Source organism: Salmo salar, chromosome ssa22, assembly GCF_905237065.1.
Source record: "Salmo salar chromosome ssa22, Ssal_v3.1, whole genome shotgun sequence".
Taxonomy (NCBI): domain Eukaryota; kingdom Metazoa; phylum Chordata; class Actinopteri; order Salmoniformes; family Salmonidae; genus Salmo; species Salmo salar.
In genome coordinates, this window is record NC_059463.1 from 8,539,266 (window position 1) to 8,563,221 (window position 23,956).

Below are 23,956 nucleotides of genomic sequence, written 5' to 3' on the forward strand. Positions count from 1 at the left end.
ACCTGGCCTCCATAATCACCCAACCTCAACCCAATTGAGATGGTTTGGGATGAGTTGGACTGCAGAGTGAAGGAAAAGCAACCAACAAGTGCTCAGCATACAGTATGTTGGAACTCCTTCAGGACTGTTGGGAAAGCATTCCTCATGAAGCTGGTTGAGAGAATGTCAAGAGTGTGCAAGGCTGTCATCAAGGCAATGGGTGGCTACTTTGAAGAATCTAAAATCTAAAATATATTTAAATTTGTTAAACACTTTTTTTTACTACATGATTCCATATGTGTTATTTCATAGTTTTGATGTCTTCACTATTATTCTACAATGTAGAAATAGTAAAAATAAAGAAAAACCCTTGACTAGGTGTGTCCAAATTTTGACTGGTACTGTATATTGGGGATCCAACCATCCCAGCTCTACCGATTTTGTTGCAAAGAGACAATCATTTCATCACTTGTTTTGGTACTGCCCATATGTAGCTTATTTTTGGTCGCAGGTTCAGGAAAGGTTGAAGAATTGCAACATTTACCTCAAGCTAAGTGCAAATAGCACTCCTGGCTGATTAGAAAAGTCATTGTCAATCAATCAATAATATAATAATACTCTCAGCAAAATGTTTGTCTGTAATTTACAATCTTTAGAAACTATGAGAATAGAAAGGTTCAGAACTTTTGTGAAACATCACAGTACAGTTGCAAAATATATGGGAAATAGAAATCAAAACTGGATGGTGTTTAGAGATAAATGGGAGTGGTTGGTGTGGAGCTGAAGGGTGGGACAAAAAAAACTAAAAACAAGATAACTCATGTAAAATATACTGTGTCTGTAATGTGTATATGGTATGTATAAACTGGAAGTAGAAGCCTAAGTGTTATTGTTGTTCATTCGTTTTCTCCAATTAGGGGAGGGATGGTAGGGAAAAATAAGGAAAATACATTAAAAATATATATTTAACAAAAAATATATGGGGGATTGGAAAGGTGGCAGATAATTACATTGATAGAAGCCACAATCTGCAATATTAAAGTTGATCTACTCTACTCTACATTTATTATTTTTAATGGTTTTCCACATAATTTCAACACAGATAGTCAATGTTTTTTTTCATCCAACTTTTAACCTAAAAACATGGTGACATCAACCAAATGTAAATCAAAACTGATGTTTAACTGACTTCTGTGCACTGTGGGTTCACTGTAATAGAAATAGCCTCTAAGTATCTTGTCATTTCCAAGTAAGGACACTAGAGGGAGCTGTTGTTGAGTGGTGCTCTTGTACCTACCATGCCTTCAGACACTGTCACCTCTCTCTCTCCAATTCTCTTAAAGACACTGTCATCCAGCCACCGTATCCAAATGCTCCATATTGTCATCACTGGCAACAATCTACATATCTCTGGCAACACAGCCTCTTAACACTATGCCAATAACTCCATGACTGTGTGAGGATGAGACAGTTACATAGCCCGCTGGAGGGCCAGTCATACTGTTGCTGCACTTCTACCTTTTTGTGTGTGAGCCAAAGTGCCCAAGTGTGGACACGCTCTTCTGCCTCTTGATTTAGCAGTGGTGTTGTTGCCCTGTTTTTTTTTTCTTCAGTTCCCTCAGTTCTGTAGTCTTCTTGGCTGGATTCATAGGAGAGTAATTGAGTGCCAGGACTGTGTGTAGACTGATATCTGATCAGATTGGATTCAACCCATAAAATGCCACTATGTAATATCAGATCATGTCATGTGATAAACAAGTTAAAGAGCGACTACTGTGTACTGCACATACACATACTGTATATTATACAAATACATGACAAAATCCGGTTAAGGAAATAATCTGCTGGCCTTGCCATAACCAGCACTTTTCCTCTTTCACATTAAGTACAGAAGGTTTCGATCGACCCATTGTAATTTTTACTTCAGGTTAGAGAAGGTTTATTCAATTGTAGGTTTATTCAACAAAAGAAAAGCATTAAATCAAAATATTGTAACACATTCCGAGGTTTTACATCTTTAATCTCCAATCAGTAACAATCGATTTGCTCTATATAATGGAGACCTATTCAGAATTACGATGTGACACAGACAGTAGTTGATATCTGAGTTGGTTGTGGACATGGATATGAACTCTATACCAGAGAGTACTAAGGAAGAAAAATAAATAAAGGAAAGAAAAAAAAATCTTCATAAATATAGGAAAGGGTAGGATACAGCGGTTGTAGGCATTAACCATTTCATTGTTTGTTCTCTCCAGTCAGTCATATGTACATGTTTTTTCCAGCATCCAGAACCGTCCTATAGAAAAACAAGTGGCATATATAACTTTAAAACTCACCGAAAGTTATTTAACGTCTCAACATATTTCACATCAAAAGAGAGAAAGTACAGTTTAGAGCTTATAAAGACCACCTCACCTTTTTGTAAAGGCCTCATTCCGCTTGCTTCTAATTTGGGACTGTAACAGATGTAAAGAACAGGTGTCAATTCACATGCCATATTAAGCCAACTGTGGTGGTTAGAACTGCAGTAGCAGGCCTACAATATGTATATTCCAAGAGTTTAACGTAAAAAAAAAATTTTTGAAGACTACAGCCAGTATAAATATTCATATTACACAAAAATTGTTTTTTGCAAGTGAACAGAACTGATAGTATCCCCGATGGAGATTCAACACCTTGGTGGGTGAAAGCTGCTCGCAATACTGTGGATTCTGGTAGTAAATTGCAGTGTCTCGCTGGTCCGTAATGGGCCCGCTATGCTGAGTCAAGGAAATAATGTAGTCCCCCAACTGAGTGCAACTCCACTGTACATGGAGCCATTACAGGACTCATTTATGAGCAGCAGCTAGGACTAGCACTCAGACCCTTGCAATTGCAGAGGCCACCTTCCACCTCCCACTTTAGGGCTCTCCATGTAAGGCCAGCCTTTGAGAATATGTACGTCATACCAGGACTCAAATAGACTTTGGTACATATTAAAATAAATGTTGGTGCTACATTTTATGTGATAATATGGGTACATATAAACTTTCTCTCCAATAAGACCAAAGTCAAAGCAAATGAAATGCCAAGATGGATTTTATTTCTTTAGTAAAGATATTAAAGAAGTATATTTTGTAACAAAGTGGCCTTTATTTACTGAGTCGATCAACTTCTGATTTCAGGCCAATCTTGTAAATTGAAGGCCATTTTCCACATGAAACCTTATTAACGCCAATAAGAGCGACTGACCTGTATGCATGTGCATTTACTGTTCCTTCTTGTCTTTGTCAGCATCTGCTTGCCCAGGCTCTGTCGAGGTAAATATCATTCATTTAGTGATCGTGAACCAATGGCAATATTTCCACACAGCCTGATTTCAAATACAGCACATATCGAGAGTGTCTGAATTTGCATGGATAATGAATATAACATAAAACACCACTAAAAGTAGAAATACATTTGATTACAAAAGCATGGTCTATATTATAGACGAACTCGCTTCATACTTTGTGAGGCTTCTTCCTCGGGTAAAACCATGTATGAGAAAGCACTTTCCCACTGGGTACAGACATCAATTCAACTCTATTCCAAGTTGATTTAACGTAATTTTATTGAAATGGCATGTTGATTCAACCCGAGAGTGCCCAGGGTGTTCGAAATTAAGTTACTTTAACATTTGATCATTTAGTCATTTAGCTAAAGCTCTTATCCAGAGAGACTTACAGTTAGTTACTTAAGTTGAGACAACCACATACCACAGTCATAGTAAGTACAATTTTCTCAATAAAGAAGTTATCCTACTAGAAAAGACAGTACTAGCAGGAAAAGACACGTGCAAATTATTTATTTTTTCACCACAAAAACTTACTTCTGACCTCCAGCTTGCAGCCGGTGTCGACCTTCCCCAGTGTATTCTCGGCTCTGCAGACATACTCACCACCGTCGTATGGGCCAGGCTTACGGATCTCCAGGGTGCAGATGCCCCCTGTGCTGATCATCCTGTACTTGGGGTTGTCCATGTTGTTGAGAATCATCTTGTTCTTCATCCACATAATCTTAGGCTGCAATGACATAATATGTGATTTATATGTTTCATATCAATTGTTTACTTCAGCTTTCGTGTACTTAGAGTATGTATTACTATGCACGACACTAAAATCCTACAATGATCAGCGCATCGCAAAGGGGACATACACTACATGGCTCATCGAACATCACATTCCAAAATCATGGGCATTAATATGGAGTTTGTACCCCCTTTGCTGCTACAACAGCCTCCACTCTTCTGGGAAGGCTTTTCACTAGTTGGAACATTGCTGCATGGACTTGCTTCCATTCAGCCACAAGATTACCATTCAGCATTACTGAGGTCGGGCACTGATGTTGGGCAATTAGGCCTGGCTCGCAGTCGGCGTTCCAATTCATCCCAAAGGTGTTCGATGAGGTTGAGGTGGGGGCTCTGTGCAGGCCAGTCAAGTTCTTCCACACCAATCTCGACAATCCATTTCTGTATGGACCTCGCTTTGTGCATGGGGGCATTGTCATGCTGAAACGAAAGAGCCTTCCTAAATTGTTGCCACAAATTTGGAAGCACAGATTAATCTAGAATCTCATTGTATACTGTAGCGTTAAAATTTCCATTCACTGGAACTAAGGGGCCTAGCCCGATCCATGAAAAACAGCCCCAGACCATTATTCCTCCTCCACCAAACTTTACAGTTGTCACTATGCATTGGGGACGGTAGCGTTGTCCTGGCATCCTTCAAACCAAGATTCGTCTGTCAGACTGCCAGATGGTGAAGTGTGATTCATCACTCCAGAGAATGCGTTTCCACTGCTCCAGAGTCCAATGGCGGCGAGCTTTACACCACTCCAGCCGAAGCTTGGCATTGCGCAAGGTGATCTAAAGCTTCGATCACACCGATAACGTAATTTTCATTTTGGTACACCAGAATTACATTAATTTCCAATGAAACTCTACGTTTGCCTTGCAGCATTGCGTTGCAGAGGCTGTTGCAGTGCGTTTGGTGTGGTGCATACGTTGGATTTATCGAATGTATGCATCAAATGTTGAACTTTTGATGCATACATAGCCAGATGATGCTGCATACTATTTTGCGCAACAACGCTGTCGGTGTGTTCGAAGCGTTAGGCTTGTGTGCGGTTGCTTGGCCATGGAAACCTATTTTATGAAGCTCCCGACGAACAGTTCTTGTGCTGACGTAGCTTCCAGAGGCAGTTTGGAACTCGGTAGTGAGTGTAGCAACCGAGGAAAGATGATTTTTACATGCGATGCGCTTCAGCACTCAGTGGTCCCTTTCTGTGAGCTTGTGTGGCCTACCACTAAGCTGCTGAGCCATTGTTGCTCCTAGAAGTTTCCACTTCACAATAACAGCACTTACACTTGACCGGGGCAGCTGTAGCAGGGCAAAAATTTGACAAACTGACTTGTTGGAAAGGTGACATGACAGTGCCAAGTTGAAAGTCACGGAGCTCTTCAGTACGGGCCATTCTACTGCCAATGTTTGTCTATGGAGATTGTATGGCTGTGTGTATATTCAAAATACAAGATGGGGGAAAATTGCAGAAAAGAGGGAGGTGCTAAACAAATCCTTTCATCATAATTCTTTTTTTTTAACACTGAAAATAAATGTTTTTCCTCCATTTACAATTAATTTGTTCTCGCATTTCAAAACTATTTCCTTGTAATTTTTTATTTTGCGCCAATCTTTAACTTAAACATTAACAAGTGTGTTTTGTCCACTGTTCCACAAATGTCCAGCAGAATCGTTCCCTTTTCCCGCATTTGGGCTTTTTAAATATGGTCACCCTAATTCCACTGGTGGAAATATTGCTACTGCAACATGTTAACACCATCTTTTTACATGTGAGGAGAATAACATCATTTCAACCCCACATGTGAATCTGCAATTCCACAAGTGAAAGTGAGAATTTCATGTGAAACGGAAAATGTGATTTTCACAAGTGAATGTTTTCACATGTGAAAATGCAATTCTACATTTCAAAGTGAGATTTTTTTTTTCACATGTGAAATTTGCGGTTTTACATGTTAACTTTCACATGTGAAACTGCAATTCACGTGAGGTGAAAACATGTTATTCTCCTCAAATGTGAAAAGGTAGTGTTAACATGTGAAGTCTAAATGTAAAATATTTAAATTTAAGCTCAACATGTGAAACTGCAAATTTGACTTGTTCTTTTGTAAGGGTCAGTGTAAAGGCCCCCCCATGGTCCCCTCAGGGTAGGAATGTAACACATCTGACCCGTCCACCCCCTCCTCTCTGCCACCCACCCACTCCGGCCCAGTCGGCCAGGAGTCTAAGGTTCGGCTCAGAGGGAGACTATCATAACCTAAAAAATGCTGCTCTGCTGTGGCGACTGGCAACCCAGTGGATCTGGTGGGAGGGGAGGGGACAGGCTGAGCTGGAGGCTCAGACATCAATCAATAAATTCTATTTTATAAAGCCATTCTTACATCAGCAGTTGTCACAAAGTGGTTATACAGATACCCAGCCTAAAACATGCAGGAGGCTAACAAGGAGACTAAAGAACCCTCATTCCATAGACTGTGTGTCTGTGTCTGTGTGTGCACATCAGGTAACTGATGCAAACAGTAGAATCAGATTTAAAACAGATACAACTACACCTTATGGAACAGTGGAGACACACACCCAAGTTTACACATTCACAGAAGACATGCACTCTACACACACGTACACATGGATTGTGTATTGTATTTATGTGGTAGTAGAGTAGTGGCCTGAGTTCACACACTTAATGTGCTGTGAAAAGTGTTAATGTAATATTTTAAATAATATATAACTGCCTTAATGTTGCTGGACCCCAGGAAGAGAAGCTGCTGCCTTGGCAGTTCTGCTAGCCTAGCTTAGCCTACAGTATGAGAGCGTTTGTGAGAGGGAAGTTTTACCTTGGGGCATCCCCTCACAGAACACAGCAGCTTGGTGCTGTAGCCAACAGTGGTGGACCTGTCGTTCAGAACAGTGGTGAACTTGGGAGCCTCGGTGAAGTCATGCTCCACGAACGGGGTAGGTTTGTAGTCAATAACTGAAAAATAATGAGACAAGCATGAATTAGGTCCTAAATGGGGGCAACTACAACAATACTTTATTGTTCCACTCGTTCTAACATTCTCTAACGTTGTGGGGGACCCGTTAAAAAAACATGTCAAATTAGCATTTTCACATGTGAAATAGCTGTTTTCACATGTTGAGCTTAAATTTCACATGAAACTGAATTTTCACATTATTACTTTTAGAGTTCACAAGTTAACGCCACCTTTCAGATGTGAGAAGAAAAACATTTTCACATCACATGTGAATTGCAGTTGCATATGTGAAATTTGCTGTTTAACATTGTAAATATGTAATGTGAAAATTCGATATGCAGTTTCACGTGAAAAACTTTGAAAAGCTCACATTCAAATGTAGAATTTCAAGTTCACATCAAGAAAATCAATCACATATAAATCGAATGAGCAGTTTCACATCTAAAAAAAAGTCATGTGAAAATCCATTTTAAACTTCACATGTCTGAAAACCATGTGTCTGTTTTTCCCATGTGATTTTCTTTTACATATGATTTGTTCACGTGACAAATTCATGTGAAACGTCACACGTGTCCGAAAACCATGTGTCTGACTCATGAAAATGTCATGTAAAAATATATATACAGTACCAGTCAAAAGTTTGGACACACCTACTCATTCCAGAGTTTTTCGTAGTTTTTACTATTTGCTACATTGTAGAATAATAGTGAAGATATAAAAACTCTGAAATAACACATATGGAATCATGTAGTAACTAAAACAGTGTTAAAGAAATCAAGCCACCTTTTGCCTTGATGACAGCTTTGCACACTCTTGGCATTCTCTCAACTAGCTTTATGAGGTACTGTAATCACCTGCAACGTATTTCAATTAACAGGTGTGCCTTGTTCATTTGTGGAATTTCTTTCCTTCATAATGCGTTTGAGCCAATCAATTGTGTTGTGACAAGGTAGGGGTGTTATACAGAAGATGGACCTATTTGGTAAAATATCAAGTACATCTAATGGCAAGAACAGCTCAAATAAGCAAAGAAAACTGACTGTCCATCATTACTTTAAGACATGGTCAGTCAATCTGGAAAATTTCAAGAACTTTTAAAATTTCCTCAAGTGCTGTCGCAAAAAACATGAAGCGCTATGATGAAACTGGCTCTCATGAGGACCGCCACAGGAAAAGAAGACCCAGAGTTACCTCTGCTGCAGAGGATAAGTTAATTAGAGTTAACTGCACCTCAGATTGTAGCCCAAATAAATGTTTTACAGAGTTCAAGTAACAGACACATGTCAACATCAAGACTGTTGGAAAAGCATTCCTCATGAAGCTGGTTTAGAGAATGCCAAGAGTGTGCACAACTGTCACCAAGGCAAAGAGTGGCTACTTTGAAGAATCTAAAATATATTTTGATGTGTTTAACACTTTTTTTTTGGTTACTACATGATTCCATATGTGTTACTTCATAGTTGTGATGTCTTTACTATTATTCTAGTGTAGAAAGTAGTAAAAATAAAGAAAATCCCTTGAATTAGTTTGACTGGTACTGTGTGTGTGTATATATATAAAATGTTCTTTCCACGTGTGATTTTCTCATGTTTCTTTTTTTGTAAAGGACTTTTTTTTTAAAGGGTGTGTGGAGAGAGTCTCACCCTCCTTCACAATGGTGGCTTCTCCCTTGGTCACGGCACATTCCTCACTGAGTCCGCACTTGTTCTCTGCAAAGACCCTGAAGGTGTAGGTGTTGCCCATAATGAGGTCTGAGATGGTGGCATTTAGTCTGGCGTAGTGCTCCAAAATGTTGAACCAGTCCTGGGCAAGAGACCATATGAGTATTAATAATATTTCAATGTCTTGTTATTACACGTATTGTATTTTCTTTTTGAAGTCAATTTTTTGGTGTAAAGTATACTGAGATGTACTTATAAATAACATTTTGGGGGATTTTATTTGATTACAGGGAAAATATTTGCTGCTGAATCAATGGGAATTGTGTAGACGAGAGGGCTACAGAAGTTGTGAATGACTCAGTATGTCATTCACTTTGACATTGTATGGTAAGCAAGAGAGTTTCTCACCCCGGTCTTCTTGTCAGCTTTCTGGACAGTGTAGCCTGTGATCTCTGTGTTTCCATTATCTTTGGGTACGGTCCACTCCAAAGCAACGTTGAATCCCCAGACATCCACAATCTTAATGCTGGCTGGTGGCCCGGGTAACTCTGTGGGAGAGCAAGCACCGAGATACATGGTTCAATATGGGTTGCATCATTAGTATCAGTAAACTCACAAAACTCAATCACTCTCCAGATCAGTTCAGACCTGACCAGAAACAACTCCTGGCCCTAGTTATGATCAAAATATACCTACAATTGAAGTCGGAAGTCTACATACACCTTAGCCAAATACATTTAAACTCAGTTTCACAATTCCTGACATTTAATCCTAGTAAAAATTCCCTGTCTTAGGTCAGTTAGGATCACCACTTAAAATGTGAAATGTCAGAATAATAGTAGATAGAACTAATTATTTCAGCTGTTATTTCTTTCATCACATTCCCAGTGGGTTAGAAGTTTACATACACTCAATTAGTATTCGGTAGCATTGCCTTTAAATTGTTTAACCTGGGTCAAACATTTCGGTTAGCCTTCCACAAGCATCCCACAATAAGTTGGGTGAATTTTGGTCCATTCCTCCTGACAGAGCTGGTGTAACTGAGTCAGGTTTGCAGGCCTCTTTGCTCGCACACTTTTTCAGTTCTGCCAACAAATTTTCAATAGGATTGAGGTCAGGGCTTTGTGATGGCCACTCCATTACCTTGACTTTGTTGTCCTTAAGCCATTTTGCCACAATTTTGGAAGTATGCTTGGGGTCATTGTCAATTTGGAAGACCCAAGCTTTAACTTCCTGACTGATGTCTTGAGATGTTGCTTCAATATATCCAGATCATGTTCCTTCCTCATGATGCCATCTATTTTGTGAAGTGCACCAGTCCCTCCTGCAGCAAAGCACCCCCACAACATGATGCTGCCACCCCCGTGCTTCATAACGATGGACATTATGGCCAAACATTTCTATTTTTGTTTCATCAGACCAGAGGACATTTCTCCAAAAATACATTTTCCCATGATTTCAAGCAAAGAGGCACCGAGTTTGAAGGTAGGCCTTGAAATACATCCACATGTATACCTCCAATTGACTCAAATTATATCAATTAGACATTCAGAAGCTTCTAAAGCCATGACATCATCTTCTGGAATTTTCCAAGCTGTTTATAGGCACAGTCAACTTAGTGTATGTAAACTTCTGACCCACTGGAATTGTGAAATTATCTGTCTGTAAACAATTGTTGGAAAAATTACTTGTGTCATGCACAAAGTAGATGTCCTAACCGACTTGCCAAAACTATAGTTCGTTAACAAGAAATTTGTGGAGTGGTTGAAAAACGAGTTTTAATGACTCCAACCTAAGTGTATGTAAACTTCTGACTTCAACTGTATTTTATATGACAGGCTAATGCTGTGTCATCATCTGTTTTGGAAATGAAAACAAGGTTGGATAGTCTAATAGAATTTGACTGACCAATAATCTGGATGATGATAGCAGCTTTGTCCTCAAAGTCGTCCACCTTCACGCACATTTCGTATGAGCCAGAGTCCACCCTCTCTGCTTGACGGATGAACAGGATGCTGTCTCTGTCAGATGTACGGATGTTGGCCCTCTTTGAGTCGAGGGGCTGTCCATCCTTTAACCAGCTAACCACTGGCTTAGGTTTGCCCTAGGAAAGTAAAGAACACAATGCTGGGCTCAATCAATGGTCTTAACTTCCATCTGAATGGACACATGCTATAACATCAAGTCATTTCACGTCATTAGTGCCAGGAATCTTTCCTGACCATGTGAAAAACCTATAGCCCATAGTTGTAGCCTATAGCTAGGGTCCAAAGGTTTTGGTCCTGCTCAGGTCATGTGGTTTAGACACTCCCAGGCCTACCCATCTCATAATGCAAACTCACAGAGTACGGGATGACAATGTTGATCTTCTCGCCGACTTTCTTGACATACCTCTGCCTCAGGAAACGAGGGAGGCGGACTTTGGGGCGAGCTACAGACAGAAAAAAATTGTTTACGAATAATAATAATAATAATCAACCTGTTCAAAGAAGTAAAATTACTCTGAAACTGTGACCCACACAATGGATAGGACACTTCAGAGATACTTCAGAGCGAGCAATTGAATGTGTACCTGAAAGAATAAAAAACAACTTCCTCATAACCCACTCTCTGTACCTTCAGCTTCGAGACAGATTCTCCTGTACTCCAGTCATCCAGAACAGATCTAGTTTGGTGGGAACCAAACACCTGCTGAGTCTAGCGGAGTGTCACTCACCAGAGCTCTAAATCGGTCCCATCTGAACTCATGCCATGTCGCAACACATGATGTAGATCTACAGTTACCCCAGCCCACACTGTTAAACAGGCTGCAGTAAGAATCACACTCAACTGTACTGTAGATTCTCCAAGACCATAGGGTTCCCCACAAACACACCATTCACAGCCAATGGCTTACTGTGTTAAACATGGACAGAACGGTTTACATTTGTAAATAACTAATATTCATATAATTGCAAACCTGCTCCTATACAAACCTATGCACTAGTGCCAGTGCTCTAGGCAGAAATATGTGCTGCTATCAGAAAATGTATTTAAAACAAAAACAATCAACCAACTGGGGAATGGGCATGGTAGAATTAGGTGTGTTTCTCTGTGGAGTGTCCTGACTTGACGCTCCTTATGCAGCGATCAGGTCAAAAGAGAACTGCCTTGTCCCCGTCAGAGTCTGTGGCATGTTTCAAAATAAACACAGGGTCCCTGGTCGTCTCAAAGGACTTAGATGGCATACGAGACGTTAGATCCCTCCCCTGTCCCCACCCCCTCTGTGTAGAGTGGACACTTTGGAATGTCCCCCATCCCCACCCCCCTCGACAGATAGCACTTGTTTCCATCACTCTTACATGGGTTGGCTTGACACCTCTCCAGCACGCATTCTGACCGGGGAGTCAACTTAATGCCAAACCTTCCGAATTGAATCCGTGTTAATAGCAGACACATGCCAACTATTTTTCCAAGGATTTGTGGGAAAGTTAGCGGTCGTTCCATTGTGTGGTAAACCAGATGCTTTTATTGGTGGACCAATGTCTAAGGTTGACAGTGGGACTGTGGGACATGGACTCTGACACTCCGTTTGGGGGTCGGCCAGTCCCTGTATAAGTCCTTGGGGTTCAGGTTTCATTCCCCTCCACTAAAACTCTCCATTACACATTTGCTGATCCCTGCTTACATAAATAACATTTTAATCAACTCTCATTAAAAAAAAGTAGGTCTACCAATTACTGGTTTTGATATAATTATTTTACCGTATATTCAGAAAAATGTACGTTTGGATAAAACACAAAGTCCAGGGCGTACCACTGTATACAGTACATTCACTTGCTTCCAGGATGATTGCTGTAAATGAAGAGGCTTGACTAACCATTAACGGTTATCATTGAGGAAGACAAAAAGTAGACAAAGTAAGAAGACACAGGTGAAAACATGCACCCAAAAGGTGTCGAAGGAGGTAGTATGTTTATCCTTTTACAAATGGGGAGCTTAGCCCGAGGATCTCTACCCGCCCCCCCGTTGGTGGCAACAATCTGGGAAGGCCACAGTTGCATTATTCTAACAGGCCAGGGATGTGACAACAGCCGTTGGATATCTGAGATGGAAATCAAGCTGAGCCGTTTCTCCCTAGCTGTTTCAACGTCTGCTCTTTTAAAAGCCATTTTCAACGATAAAGACTGACACCGACCACCACGAACAGTTTGGACTTGCTGTTACTGCCGCCCAATAATACAATACTGTCTACTTGAAGTCCATGGAAGAAAACCCACACCTCTGCTGGTTGGAAGAAATGGACCATGGCATGCTTCTGAAGTACAGTAGTTAAGGGCTGTGTGTGAGTGAGGACTATTGTCCAGGCTTTGCTTACCCCCAACCTCCTTGACCAGAACGGGGTCGGCGATGGTAGCAGGGGGGCTGCGGCCACCAGGGTTTACAGCAACCACTCGGATCAGCAGACGGTCGCCGGTAGTCTGGTTCTTGATGACATAACGGCAGGACACGGTCAGATCCTCGTTGGCTGCTTTCCAGTCTTCAGCTGTGACATGAAAGTGAACAAACTCAGTACAAAATAGAACTGTGGCGGGAGAGTGATCACAGTGAGGACAATAAGTATCAACTAATAGCTCAGTTCATGAGTTCTGTCATTTTATTTGACAGGACCTTCAAGGTACACCTTCTGTCCAGACACTGAGCAGACAGCAAGATGAAAGAGACAGGTACAATTGAGAAACATTGAGACAGATATGGAGAATCTTTAGTCCTTCACTGAGTGAAAATGTTTACTACAGGACACATATTTGAATAAATTATATTTCTAGTGGTGACTGAGAATAAGGGGAAGTACTTGGATGGAAAGTATTGTCATGACTTATCTTCCTATCTGGGCCCAAAACCATATTTTAAATGGATGAATTAAGGAGATTCATGAATAAGAATATCATATGTTCAAATTTTCCAGGTGCATTATTACATTTGCAAGGTGAAATGTGTAGTTGCATTACTATATTTTCTTCTCTACCATTTGACTTGAGTCTGTTACTGACATTAGCAGAAGGTTGTGATCTAAAAGCAGGCACCAGCAAGTCCATGGCACCGCCGGTAATGCCTCTCTCCTTATAGGGAGAGGTTAGGTACAGTATAAATCATCTAGTGACATGCAGGGGACAGGTGCAACTGATAGGTCTGACCAGCCCCAAAAAATATAATTTAAAATGGCACCTGCTTAAAGTGGAACGCAGCCTCATCGTTTGGTGTTAGGTAAAACAAATCGATAAATTTTTTTTAAGGTTGTGGTTAATTCTCTATTTTACCTTACAAGCATATCAGAGATGTACAAAATCCAATGGGACAACATAACAACATTCAAAGAACTTAGTAGTCAAATGGTAGCCTGGTCACGCCCATGATCATAGGAGTTGGCAAGACTGCACAAACAGATCTGGGACAAGGTTAGTTAAGGTAGTGGGCTTGAATAACTTACTTCCCTCCTTGGTGATTTCCACAGTGTATCCATCCAGGCCAGAGTTGGCTGGAATAGTCTTTGGAGGCCTCCAGGTGATGGTCACTGAAGTGTCGCTCTTGTCGTCCACTGTCACTTCCAGGGGCTCACTGGTGGGCTCTACAGTTGGGAAACGCAAACAAAATTCACCAATCTTTCCTCCGACTGTCGAGTTGGTTGACCTTTGGGGGATGGGGGTGTGGGGGGGGGGTAGGCGTTTTGGGGGTTCCTCTGCGGAGGCTGCATCGGCAGCAGCGGCTGATGTTAAATGTGCATTTACATAAAAGGTCAGAGGCAGCAGGTATGAGAGCAGTGTTCTAGAATCCATTCCAATGCCATGTCTTACTGAACTCCTCTTTGTTCATCCAGTAGAGAGATGAAAACAGTCTACACCTATTCAATCTGCTAAGGTGCACTAGGTTTTAACTAGGGCCAGGAGTGTTCCCCTGGTCAGGTCACATGGTCAGGAAAAACTTTCGAATGCATTATATGTATACCAAACTAACTATACCTTCTCATGATCCCATATTGGAGTGGATTGGAATTGGACATATTCAGATGTGAAGGTATAATTGATCCATTTCACATGAACAGGGTTTACTCCTTCAGCAGCAGGGGCATCTCCCTCTGTGGTTGAGGCAGCTGTAGCTGCAGCAGCATCAGCTAATGTTTAATGTTAGAGATTAATCTAATGAATTAGTTCAAATAACATAAGAGCCTGGTCCCAGATCTGTTAACTCCTATGATAATGACCAGAGGAGTTGGCAAGAAAGAAAGCACAAACAGATCAGGGACCATGCTAAAAAGGCCATACCTACCATGATGGGCAAAATGCCCAATTATCATTGAGATCGTCTAGCTCTTTTTTTTCTTCATTTAACTTGGCAAGTCAGTTAAGAACAAATTCTTATTTACAATGACGGCCTACCCTGGTCAAACCCTAACCCGGACGATGCTGGGCCAATTGTGCAATGGAACTAGTTGTGATACAGCCTGGAATCAAACCAGGGTCTGTAGTGACACCTCTAGCACTGAGATGCTGCGCCACTCGTGAGTTAGTGCTGTTAGCCAAAAGTGATTTGCCATAATTCTAAACAGGAAAATCCGTATTAAGTGGCATATGATGAAGTCCCTTGGCTCCTTATGGATTGGTAGTGAGCCTATTACCATCAGGGTGGGCCACGACCTCAGCATCAGCAGCGGGGGTGCCTTCCTCTGCAGCAGTGGCGGCGGCTGCTATTAAGTAAACGTTAGCAAGATGTTAGAGCAAAAGCTGACTTTAAACATTTCAAAAGATGTTACAAAATGAAAAGATGTAGCAGAATGTTACGTGGATAGGAAGTACCGGTACATGAGTGAAGAGATAAAGAACTTACAGTAAAAGAGGTTAAGTAGCCTAGTCAAAACAAACATCTGTTATTCTTGGCTTTACCCTTGGATGGTGCCTCAGCGTAGGCCCACCCACTGGGGAGCCATGCCCAGCAAAGAGCTTATTACAGACAAAAATACTCCTTAGTTTCATCAGCTGTCCGCGGGTGAAGAAGCCAGACTTGGAGATCCTGGGCTGGCGTGGTAACAAGTGGTCTGCATTTGTGAGGCTGGTTGGGTATACTGCCATATTCTCTAAAACAATGTTGGAGGTGGCTTATGGTAGAGAAAAACATTAAATTCTCTGGCAACAGTTCTGGTGGACATTCCTGCAGTACATGTACATGAGTAAAGAGATAAAGAACTTACAGTAAAAGAGGTTAAGTAGCCTAGTCAAAACAAACAGCTGTTATTCTTGGCTTTACCCTTGGATGGTGCCTCAGCGTAGGCCCACCCACTGGGGAGCCATGCCCAGCAAAGAGCTTATTATAGACAAAAATACTCCTTAGTTTCATCAGCTGTCCACGGGTGAAGAAGCCAGACTTGGAGATCCTGGGCTGGCGTGGTAACAAGTGGTCTGCAGTTGTGAGGCTGGTTGGGTATACTGCCATATTCTCTAAAATGATGTTGGAGGTGGCTTATGGTAGAGAAAAACATTAAATTCTCTGGCAACAGTTCTGGTGGACATTCCTGCAGTCAGCATGCCAATTGCACGCTCCGTCAAAACTTAAGACATCTGTGGCATTGTGTTGTGTGACAAAACTGCACATTTAGAGTGGCCTTTTATTGTCCCCAGCACAAGATGTGCCCGTGTAATGATCATGCTGTTTAATAAGCTTTTTGATATGCCACACCTGTCAGGTGTATGGATTATCTTGGCAAAGGAGAAATACTCACTAATAGGGAGGTAAACACGTGTGCACAAGGAGCTTTTTGTGCGTATGTAAAATTTTGGTGATCTTTTATTTCAGCTCATTAAACATGGGACAAACACTTTACGTTGCGTTTTATATTATTTTTGTTCAGTAGTTTGATTACTAGCCTATAGGAAACATATATGACGTAGTGAATGCACTCTAAATTAACTATGCCTTGTCAGCATTGCGATGCATGAATTACCATCTGGCTCAGCAGGCGGCTCAACAGGCACCTCAGGTTGGGAAAGAGCCTCTTCAGCAAGAGCAGCTAACGTTAAAGGTTTGGCAATATGGTATGTTAGTTTGCCAGCTGTTGACTGTAGTGGTGTTATTCCTGGATGGATTATTATGTTTGAAGACACACAAAAAAATATAAGCTACTTCCTGAACCATTAGAGAGTAGCCTATGGCCGAGCACAATGCTTTATCCAGGGAATCAGGGTGCGCGCAAAGATACACAAAGGATAGAACATTGGTGTCCACTGAATCACCATTAATCAATAGCTCATATACAGTATACAGTGAGATATCGAGCAATTGCGATACTTTACTAGGTAGTCAGGCTATCAAGTGCCTTACACCAGAGGATCCTGGACTGTGGGTCCTTTCAAGAGTAAGTTTAAAGACGGACTGAGTTCCACCCCCACAAAATTGTTCCCCAATGCAAGAAGGGGGGCCTCCATTTAGGGAACCCCTGCCTTACACAACCACTTACACAACACACTGTAGGCTTGTCGTCATGGAGCCCACAATGATTCTTCTGCAATGTCTTCCGACTCTTTAGGCCTATCTCAAAAGTAGGGGCTTCAGTGCTTTACCGTTTTCTCTTATGAATCGATCATGGACGAATGTTGCTTTTTTTTTACCAAATGATGAGGAAGAACAGACTTTCTCGAAATACATGACATGAAGGAATATTTTTGCAGGGTTTGGCGGTGCGCAATGGGAGTTAGTTATATTTTGGACCAAAAATGGTAAGGCTATTTATAGAAGGCTCTTGAAGAGATCCAGTGGCAAAGGGACCGACATAAGATCCTTGACCTCCATTGAAGTATGGGGTAAATTAGAAAGACCCATTAACAAATCATGTCAACGTTGTTTTAGCACTCCTGGGAACTTAGGAAAATGTTAGGTATGCCCCTTGCGCACCAAACAAACGTCACCATGGCTCATCCATTCAGAGAGGAGATCAATGATATAACTGACAAAGTAGCCCACATGTGCTTCTGCTAAAAGCCCAACCGAGGCTCATTTCATGGAGCATTATTGCATTACCATCTGGAGGAGGGGGTGTGGGTGCTTTGGGCTGCTCAGGCGCGGGTTCTGCGGGAGCCTTTTCTTCGGTTGGAGCTGCCTCAGCAGGGGCAGCTGCTTCGGCAGGGGCAGCCTCTGCCGGTGGAGCTTCGACCTCGGCAGGGGGAGCAACTTCAGCAGGAGCCGCCTCCGCGGGTGCAGGTGCAGGTGCTTCCTCCTTCTTAGGAGCAGGCTCTTTCGGGGCTGCCTTCTTGATAGGGGCAGGCTTCGCAGGCATGGTGGCAGTTTCTGCTACTCCCAAAGTCAGTAAGTCCTCAAAGAGTCATCACTTTAGAGGGAGTGGCAGGCTATATAGACAGTGGTCACAGACTCCACCCCCTAAGGAATTTTCTGTAACAGATACTTGACTGAATCTTGGACCTTATTATAGACCTAGTAGGGACATCCTAACACTTTCATTACCCCATTGAAGTTGCAATGTAAAAATGGTTAAAGTTAGGGTTCAGGGTAGTGACGTCCCAAGGATTCCGAATAGCTCTAACCCTAGTATGAATAGGGACGATTAGGCCCGAGAGGGGGTCCAACCGGCCCACGGGTGGTTTGTAAAAAATATATCTATATAAAAGCTTTATGTATATTTACCCCAAAAACATGTGTGTGGGGGGGTGAACTAAATATATTTTAAAAATGACTAAAACCAAATGAAAACTATGTAGAACTGATAATGGACCAACTGTACATCCATACAGTTTCTTGACTGTGTCCAGCCAGCTAATAATCACTGAAATGAAAGCTAGACAGTCAGGGAGCATTATATATTCCAAAAACGATAGAGGACGAATTTTCACAAATTTTGACGGCAAGGAAATATAACCAATTTTCAGTGTGGCCCTTCGGACCTTGATGAAAAACGAATGCGGCCCCCGGGCCAAAATGAGTTTGACACCCCTGCCATATACAGTAGCCTAGGTGAGCAGGGGGGTTTACCCTGTGTTTCACTCAGTTTCCAGTTCACTGATGTGTTTGTTCTGATAAATTACTCTTATATACACAGATATGATGGTTAGGCCACAACCCAAATGCACACTGACCGCTCTTAAAGGTCTCAAGCACTCTTTGATTGCAAAATTGTATTCATAATTTTAAAAGGAAGTATTTTCGCAATTATGAGACAAATCATATATGACATGATTTTATTGACTGGAACGAACAGCGATAGGTGGATGAAAATGTCATTTCAGAAGCATGCCTACCTCTCCATGTATTGGGCTCATCTCTGGAGTGATAAGTTATTAATCTTGTAATTGGCCTTTATGGAGTTATTTGTTTTCCTTAATGATTGTTGTCGCGTACAGTATGCAGAACTATTTACAATGTTTACAATTATGAAATCCTGTACAAAATAGATAAATGAAATTTTACAAAGGATTCCTTAGAAAAAGAAATATCAAATATCAGCATATTAAAAAGAAAAAGCTTTTTCTATATAGAATGAACCCCTAACAATACGTTGATGCTATAACATATTTGTTCACACACTCATTTGGCATGCATTTACAACATTAAAAAAATCCATCACATTTGCCCGTCAGTGACATTAGATACCATTATTACAGTTTTTATATTTTTATTGTGAGTCAATAACAAGCTTTGCAAAATAATTATGACTATTCAGCAACCTGTATTGGCCTTCATCAAGTGGAAATACTTAATTTCCAAGAACTTCAGATTTGTTTACGTTTTTTTTGAAGACCCTGATATAAAAAACATTGATTTATCTTAGATTTTTTTTTAAATCAAGTTTTTATGTTGAACTATGATCTTAGATAATAGTTCAATTGTGCCCAACTGCAATACAGGCCTAAACCTTTGGACAACAAACTCTATAACCTACACATCATATCCCTCATGTGACCGACCTGAGTTCAAACCCGGGTTTCCTGTGCGCCACAAGGGTATGTTAGCCCACTGAGCTTAAGCCCAGGTTTTACCACCAAAGTCAGGTGGTGTCTTGTGGGGCCAAGGTTTGACACAAAGCATCCCTTCCATTGTCAAAGGTCACTCTGTCTCAATGCAACACTTGCATCAAAATTCACATTAAGGCATAGTCAAACCCTGCCTGGAAAATTAACTCATAATCGTAATTTGGTCCAACTTACTGCAAGACTGGGGCAAGACTGGGTTTGTTAGCTTTCAGAACAATTTTGACCGTTTTTTTTTTTTCTCTAATTGCCAACACCAGTAGAAGTTGCTGCATAGTCCTGATACAAAAGATAGTTAGCAAAACACACAGCACAGCCACTACAGCACAACAGCCACAACGACCAGTGAATGAGATGAAGAATGAGCAGAATGGCATTTGTTTGCTTGCATACATAGATAACGGGGTATAATATACTCTTCTAAATAGTAAAACAATGCAGAGTAGTTAATGAGGCTAATCATTAAGATGACAGAAGGTTCATATGGGTCTAGTAGGCTGAGTTTACACAGGCAGCCCAGCTCGGATCTTTTTCCACTTATTGGTCTTTTGACCAATCCGATCAACTCTTTCTACAATAATTAGGCAAAAGATTAGAACTGCGCTGCCTGTGAAAACGCAGCCATGGTGTCATTGTGAAATGGATTGGCCAAAGGGGCATCTTTTCACACATATGATTTATCAAGGATTCCTTTCAATTTGTAAAAATGTGACCACACAAGGCAGCAAAAGCCATTCGCTTCAAGTCATCAGATGGAGTCATTTAACAGTTTGATGCAAAAGCATTAAAAAAAATGAAGTAAAAAGGGAATGTACCATGTTTTAACTTCATCGCAGTGGTTTAGTTGCACTGTGCTTAATAATGACCTTTGACAGTGTGCAACATTTCTTTCTGTTGTGATAACCATTGTACAAAGAAAGCAATCTGACATTAAATTACACTTTATATACAGGTGACTTATGATAAAGGGATTATACATCATTAGTGTGAAGAGTCCAAAACACAGACTGATTCTCCTACATTGTTTCAGCATCAGCCAGTATGGCCAGTTGTATCTTTTGAGAACACTACTGTAACCCACTATAATCTAAAATTACCCGATTATACAAAGATGTACATTGTCTTTGACTTCTACCTTGTTTTGATTAACCTATCTTTATATATCCATGCCTCTGAAGTGGGAAATGGTCCTTGATCATCGCTATGCGCAAACAGACGTTTCTTCTATTTTATGCTGTGTGTCTGAACGGTCATTACCTAAACCAAAGATGAGCAAAGCAATAGTACCAGTCAAAAAGAGGGGAGAGCACCATTGGTTGCTACAGTAGACAAAAGACTGTTAATAGCAGAGTTAACCTATGTCTGATGAAAAGGATTTGTGGGGTGCAACAGAGAACTCTAAATAATAATGTTCACTCACCCGTCTTGGTAATAGGCCTAAATACATGTTTACTACAAGGAATGAGACTGTAGCTTTGGGAAAAGGCTATATTCGAAAGCACCTAAATGATCTGCGATGTTATACGGCTACCACATTGAGTAAAAGATCTACATGTACATTCTTTTTAGCATTTTTATACTCTGACCCCAAACTAGACTGTGAATATGCAAGATTACAGTAAAGTATTTGGTTCAGCATATTAGATATTTGCGCCATGCAACTAGTGTAGATAAAATAACTGAAATCGATATTGGAAATACAGCATTGAGCAAAGTAACTGTACCGAATCATGTCGTGGAATAGATTAGACCATACCTCACCATATTCAAAATAAAAGCCAAGCAATATCTAAGCTATACGCAAATAGTAGTTGCTTAAGCGTTATTCCAAAAAATAACTTTCTTAGTAATACCTGATTTTATATGTGGGTAGTACTGGCATGGCCTTATATCTTCAAACAAATAGTTGGATTTCAAATCAATGTCTGTATGTCAGTTCAGTCAAATAAATTAAAATGTATGCTGCTTGCAACAAAATGAGGAACTAGTACCACAGAAGCTGAAATTAGAATGTACTGATGACATCTTTAAATGTGTTGGTTAGAGTGGACAGCATTTGTAATTTTGCAATAAATGATAAGTAAAGATATTAACCATAAGGAAATAACCATGTGTCTGTGTGCTGCTCTGTTCAATCCTGTTTTCTCACTTGACCATGAAAGCCTGATCCCCACCATCTAGCCTACCTGGAACATATTGTTTATCCCTCAAATATAGTTAAGTGACATTAAAATCAACCATGAACTACCCACGGTTCCTCACAGTTGACCTGCAAAAAATAATCAGCTGGCGGGTGGAATGAACACATTCTTATCAAAGGTTATGTTGGTGGAATACACCATCATGGAAACGGGTGCTGCGTGAGTGAAATCCCCGGTCTGGAAGGATTTGGAGTCATTGTAGACAAGGACAACAACCCGGTATGGATACAACCTGCAAAAGTGCAAGCAGGTATTTGTTTATGTTAATTCAGTTAATATAAGTTCATTATTACAATAAGTCAGGCTTTCATTTATTTAGACCATACGCAGGCCATATAAAGTTTAATCCTGTGAGGCTGGTAAACGTTTGAGTAGCCAATAGCCTACTGAATGAATGTAGGCTATTTTTACAGCCTACAGCCTATTCAATTATGGGAAATGTTTACCTACGTTTGAATGTAAAGGTATTGTTTTGTTATGTCGGCTATATGCTTTCGTTAAGTAAGAAGGAGGCAAATTAAAAGGATCCTATTCAAAGAGATTTGAGTTGTCAATGTGCCGCATTGCATTGTGAAAATAAGAACATAGGCCTTAATTCATGGCATGGTTTCATTTTATCCAAACATTGAACAGACAAATTAATTCCTGCAGGGAATGGGAATAGCCTGAGGGGTAAATGTGGAAGACACATTTCAGTTGAATGCATTCAGTTGAACAACTTCCTAGGTATCCCCCTCTCCCTCACTACTCTGGAGTCATCAAAACAGTCAAACAAATTGATGTTATTTGGAGTGTCACGGATCATCTCTTGGAACAACTCTATGCAGAGAAAATTCTGTCCTGATGTCGGATATCAGGTGAGGCTCGGAAATGATGTGGACGGGGCGGGTGCTGCTCCAAAAAACTGACCTGTGCAGGACTACACTGAACTATGCGTGGGGGCAAAAAGTCAATGTCCTGGCACTCACTACTCTGCTCTGAGGCGATGGTTATAAAGCAAAGCACCACTGTTGTATACTGCTGTTCATCTTGAGGTTATCATAAGGAATATATTTATTAAGGCATTCAGTATGTTTGGTCACAGAGTCAAACAAGTTCACCTGGTTATGTATAAGAGTTGCATATGTCTAAGATTTGGCCTTCAAAGATTGATAGATCGATATGTATTCAGGACCAGGACTATACAACCTGACAAGCCATACAACATGCCGTCATACTCTTCCCAATAAGCCAAAACGGGTCTCAAACTGACGTGATTTTACATGCACACTGCAGGCCATGTTGGTGTTGTTGAGCAAAAGTTGACAAGCAAGAATGGTGCTTTTTTTTTGTCATTTGAATTTGCCGTTGGAAGAATCACTTGCTTAGACCAATGAGAGATGAGGATTAATTTCTAAAGTAAGAGTGATACTTATTATCTAGATAATTAGCACCTGTTTCTATCGAGGGTAGCAGTGATAGAGAGAAGGCTTCAGTAAAGAAAGAGAGACTTTATACTGTGTATTGTGAATATAACCTCTACTTCAAGAAATCAAAATGTTTTCTCTCACTATAATATCTGTTGGTATGACTTGGCATGATTGAATACAATTTCAAAACAGCAAAACAAAATGGCTTCTCATTCAACCATATGTAGTGTGATTGTTGTTTGCGGAGATTAAAGACAAGGTCCAAAAGGAGCAGAAAACTATAACGGAGTTTTTGTTCCTGAATATTATGAACTGTGTATACTAGAGCTCACATAGGGGTAAATATTTAGGGCTACTTGAAGGGCTAGGTTTTGAGTCTACAGCTGAAGTTGATGTTCAAAATGTAGGGAGGCTGGGGTCCATTGTTTCTCTGTCCGGAGATTCAATGCAGTTGGCTGCCTCTTGCAACTTCAACAACATAGCCATCTGGAACAACAGACAGAGATGGAAAGGGTCAGAACAGGTGAAGCATTTCAAATTAACTCTATATAATGTACAGTATTGTGACAACGATACCTTCCAAGGACATACAGTAATAGAATTGAGAATAGAATACAGACGAGGC

The 23,956-nt window shown here is 40.7% G+C and overlaps 2 protein-coding genes across 23 annotated transcripts in view; both read right to left on the reverse strand.

The window, feature by feature from the left end:
- Positions 1-1,891: 1,891 nt before the first annotated feature.
- Positions 1,892-18,075, reverse strand: LOC100194559 (myosin binding protein H-like). Of its 3 annotated transcripts, XR_006761267.1 has the most exons (13): positions 17,761-18,075; positions 15,368-15,436; positions 14,183-14,320; positions 13,070-13,237; positions 11,055-11,143; positions 10,621-10,816; positions 9,121-9,260; positions 8,695-8,854; positions 6,914-7,050; positions 3,833-4,025; positions 3,214-3,273; positions 2,398-2,438; positions 1,892-2,278 (listed from the first exon to the last, which is right to left on the reverse strand). XR_006761267.1 is itself a non-coding variant. In NM_001139645.1 (12 exon segments), coding segments are annotated over 10 exon segments (1,521 nt in total). In that variant the 5' UTR covers positions 18,017-18,052; the 3' UTR covers positions 1,898-2,278; positions 2,398-2,438; positions 3,214-3,229.
- Positions 18,076-18,915: 840 nt separating this feature from the next.
- LOC106582711 (neuron navigator 1) overlaps positions 18,916-23,956 on the reverse strand; it is a 125,466-nt gene continuing 120,425 nt past the window's right edge. For all 20 annotated transcript variants that reach the window (XM_014166050.2, XM_045705735.1, XM_014166057.2 and 17 more), the window contains one exon: positions 18,916-23,817. In XM_014166050.2, coding sequence (XP_014021525.1) covers positions 23,728-23,817 — 90 coding nt within the window. In that variant the 3' untranslated portion in view covers positions 18,916-23,727. The remainder of the gene's footprint in view (positions 23,818-23,956) is intronic.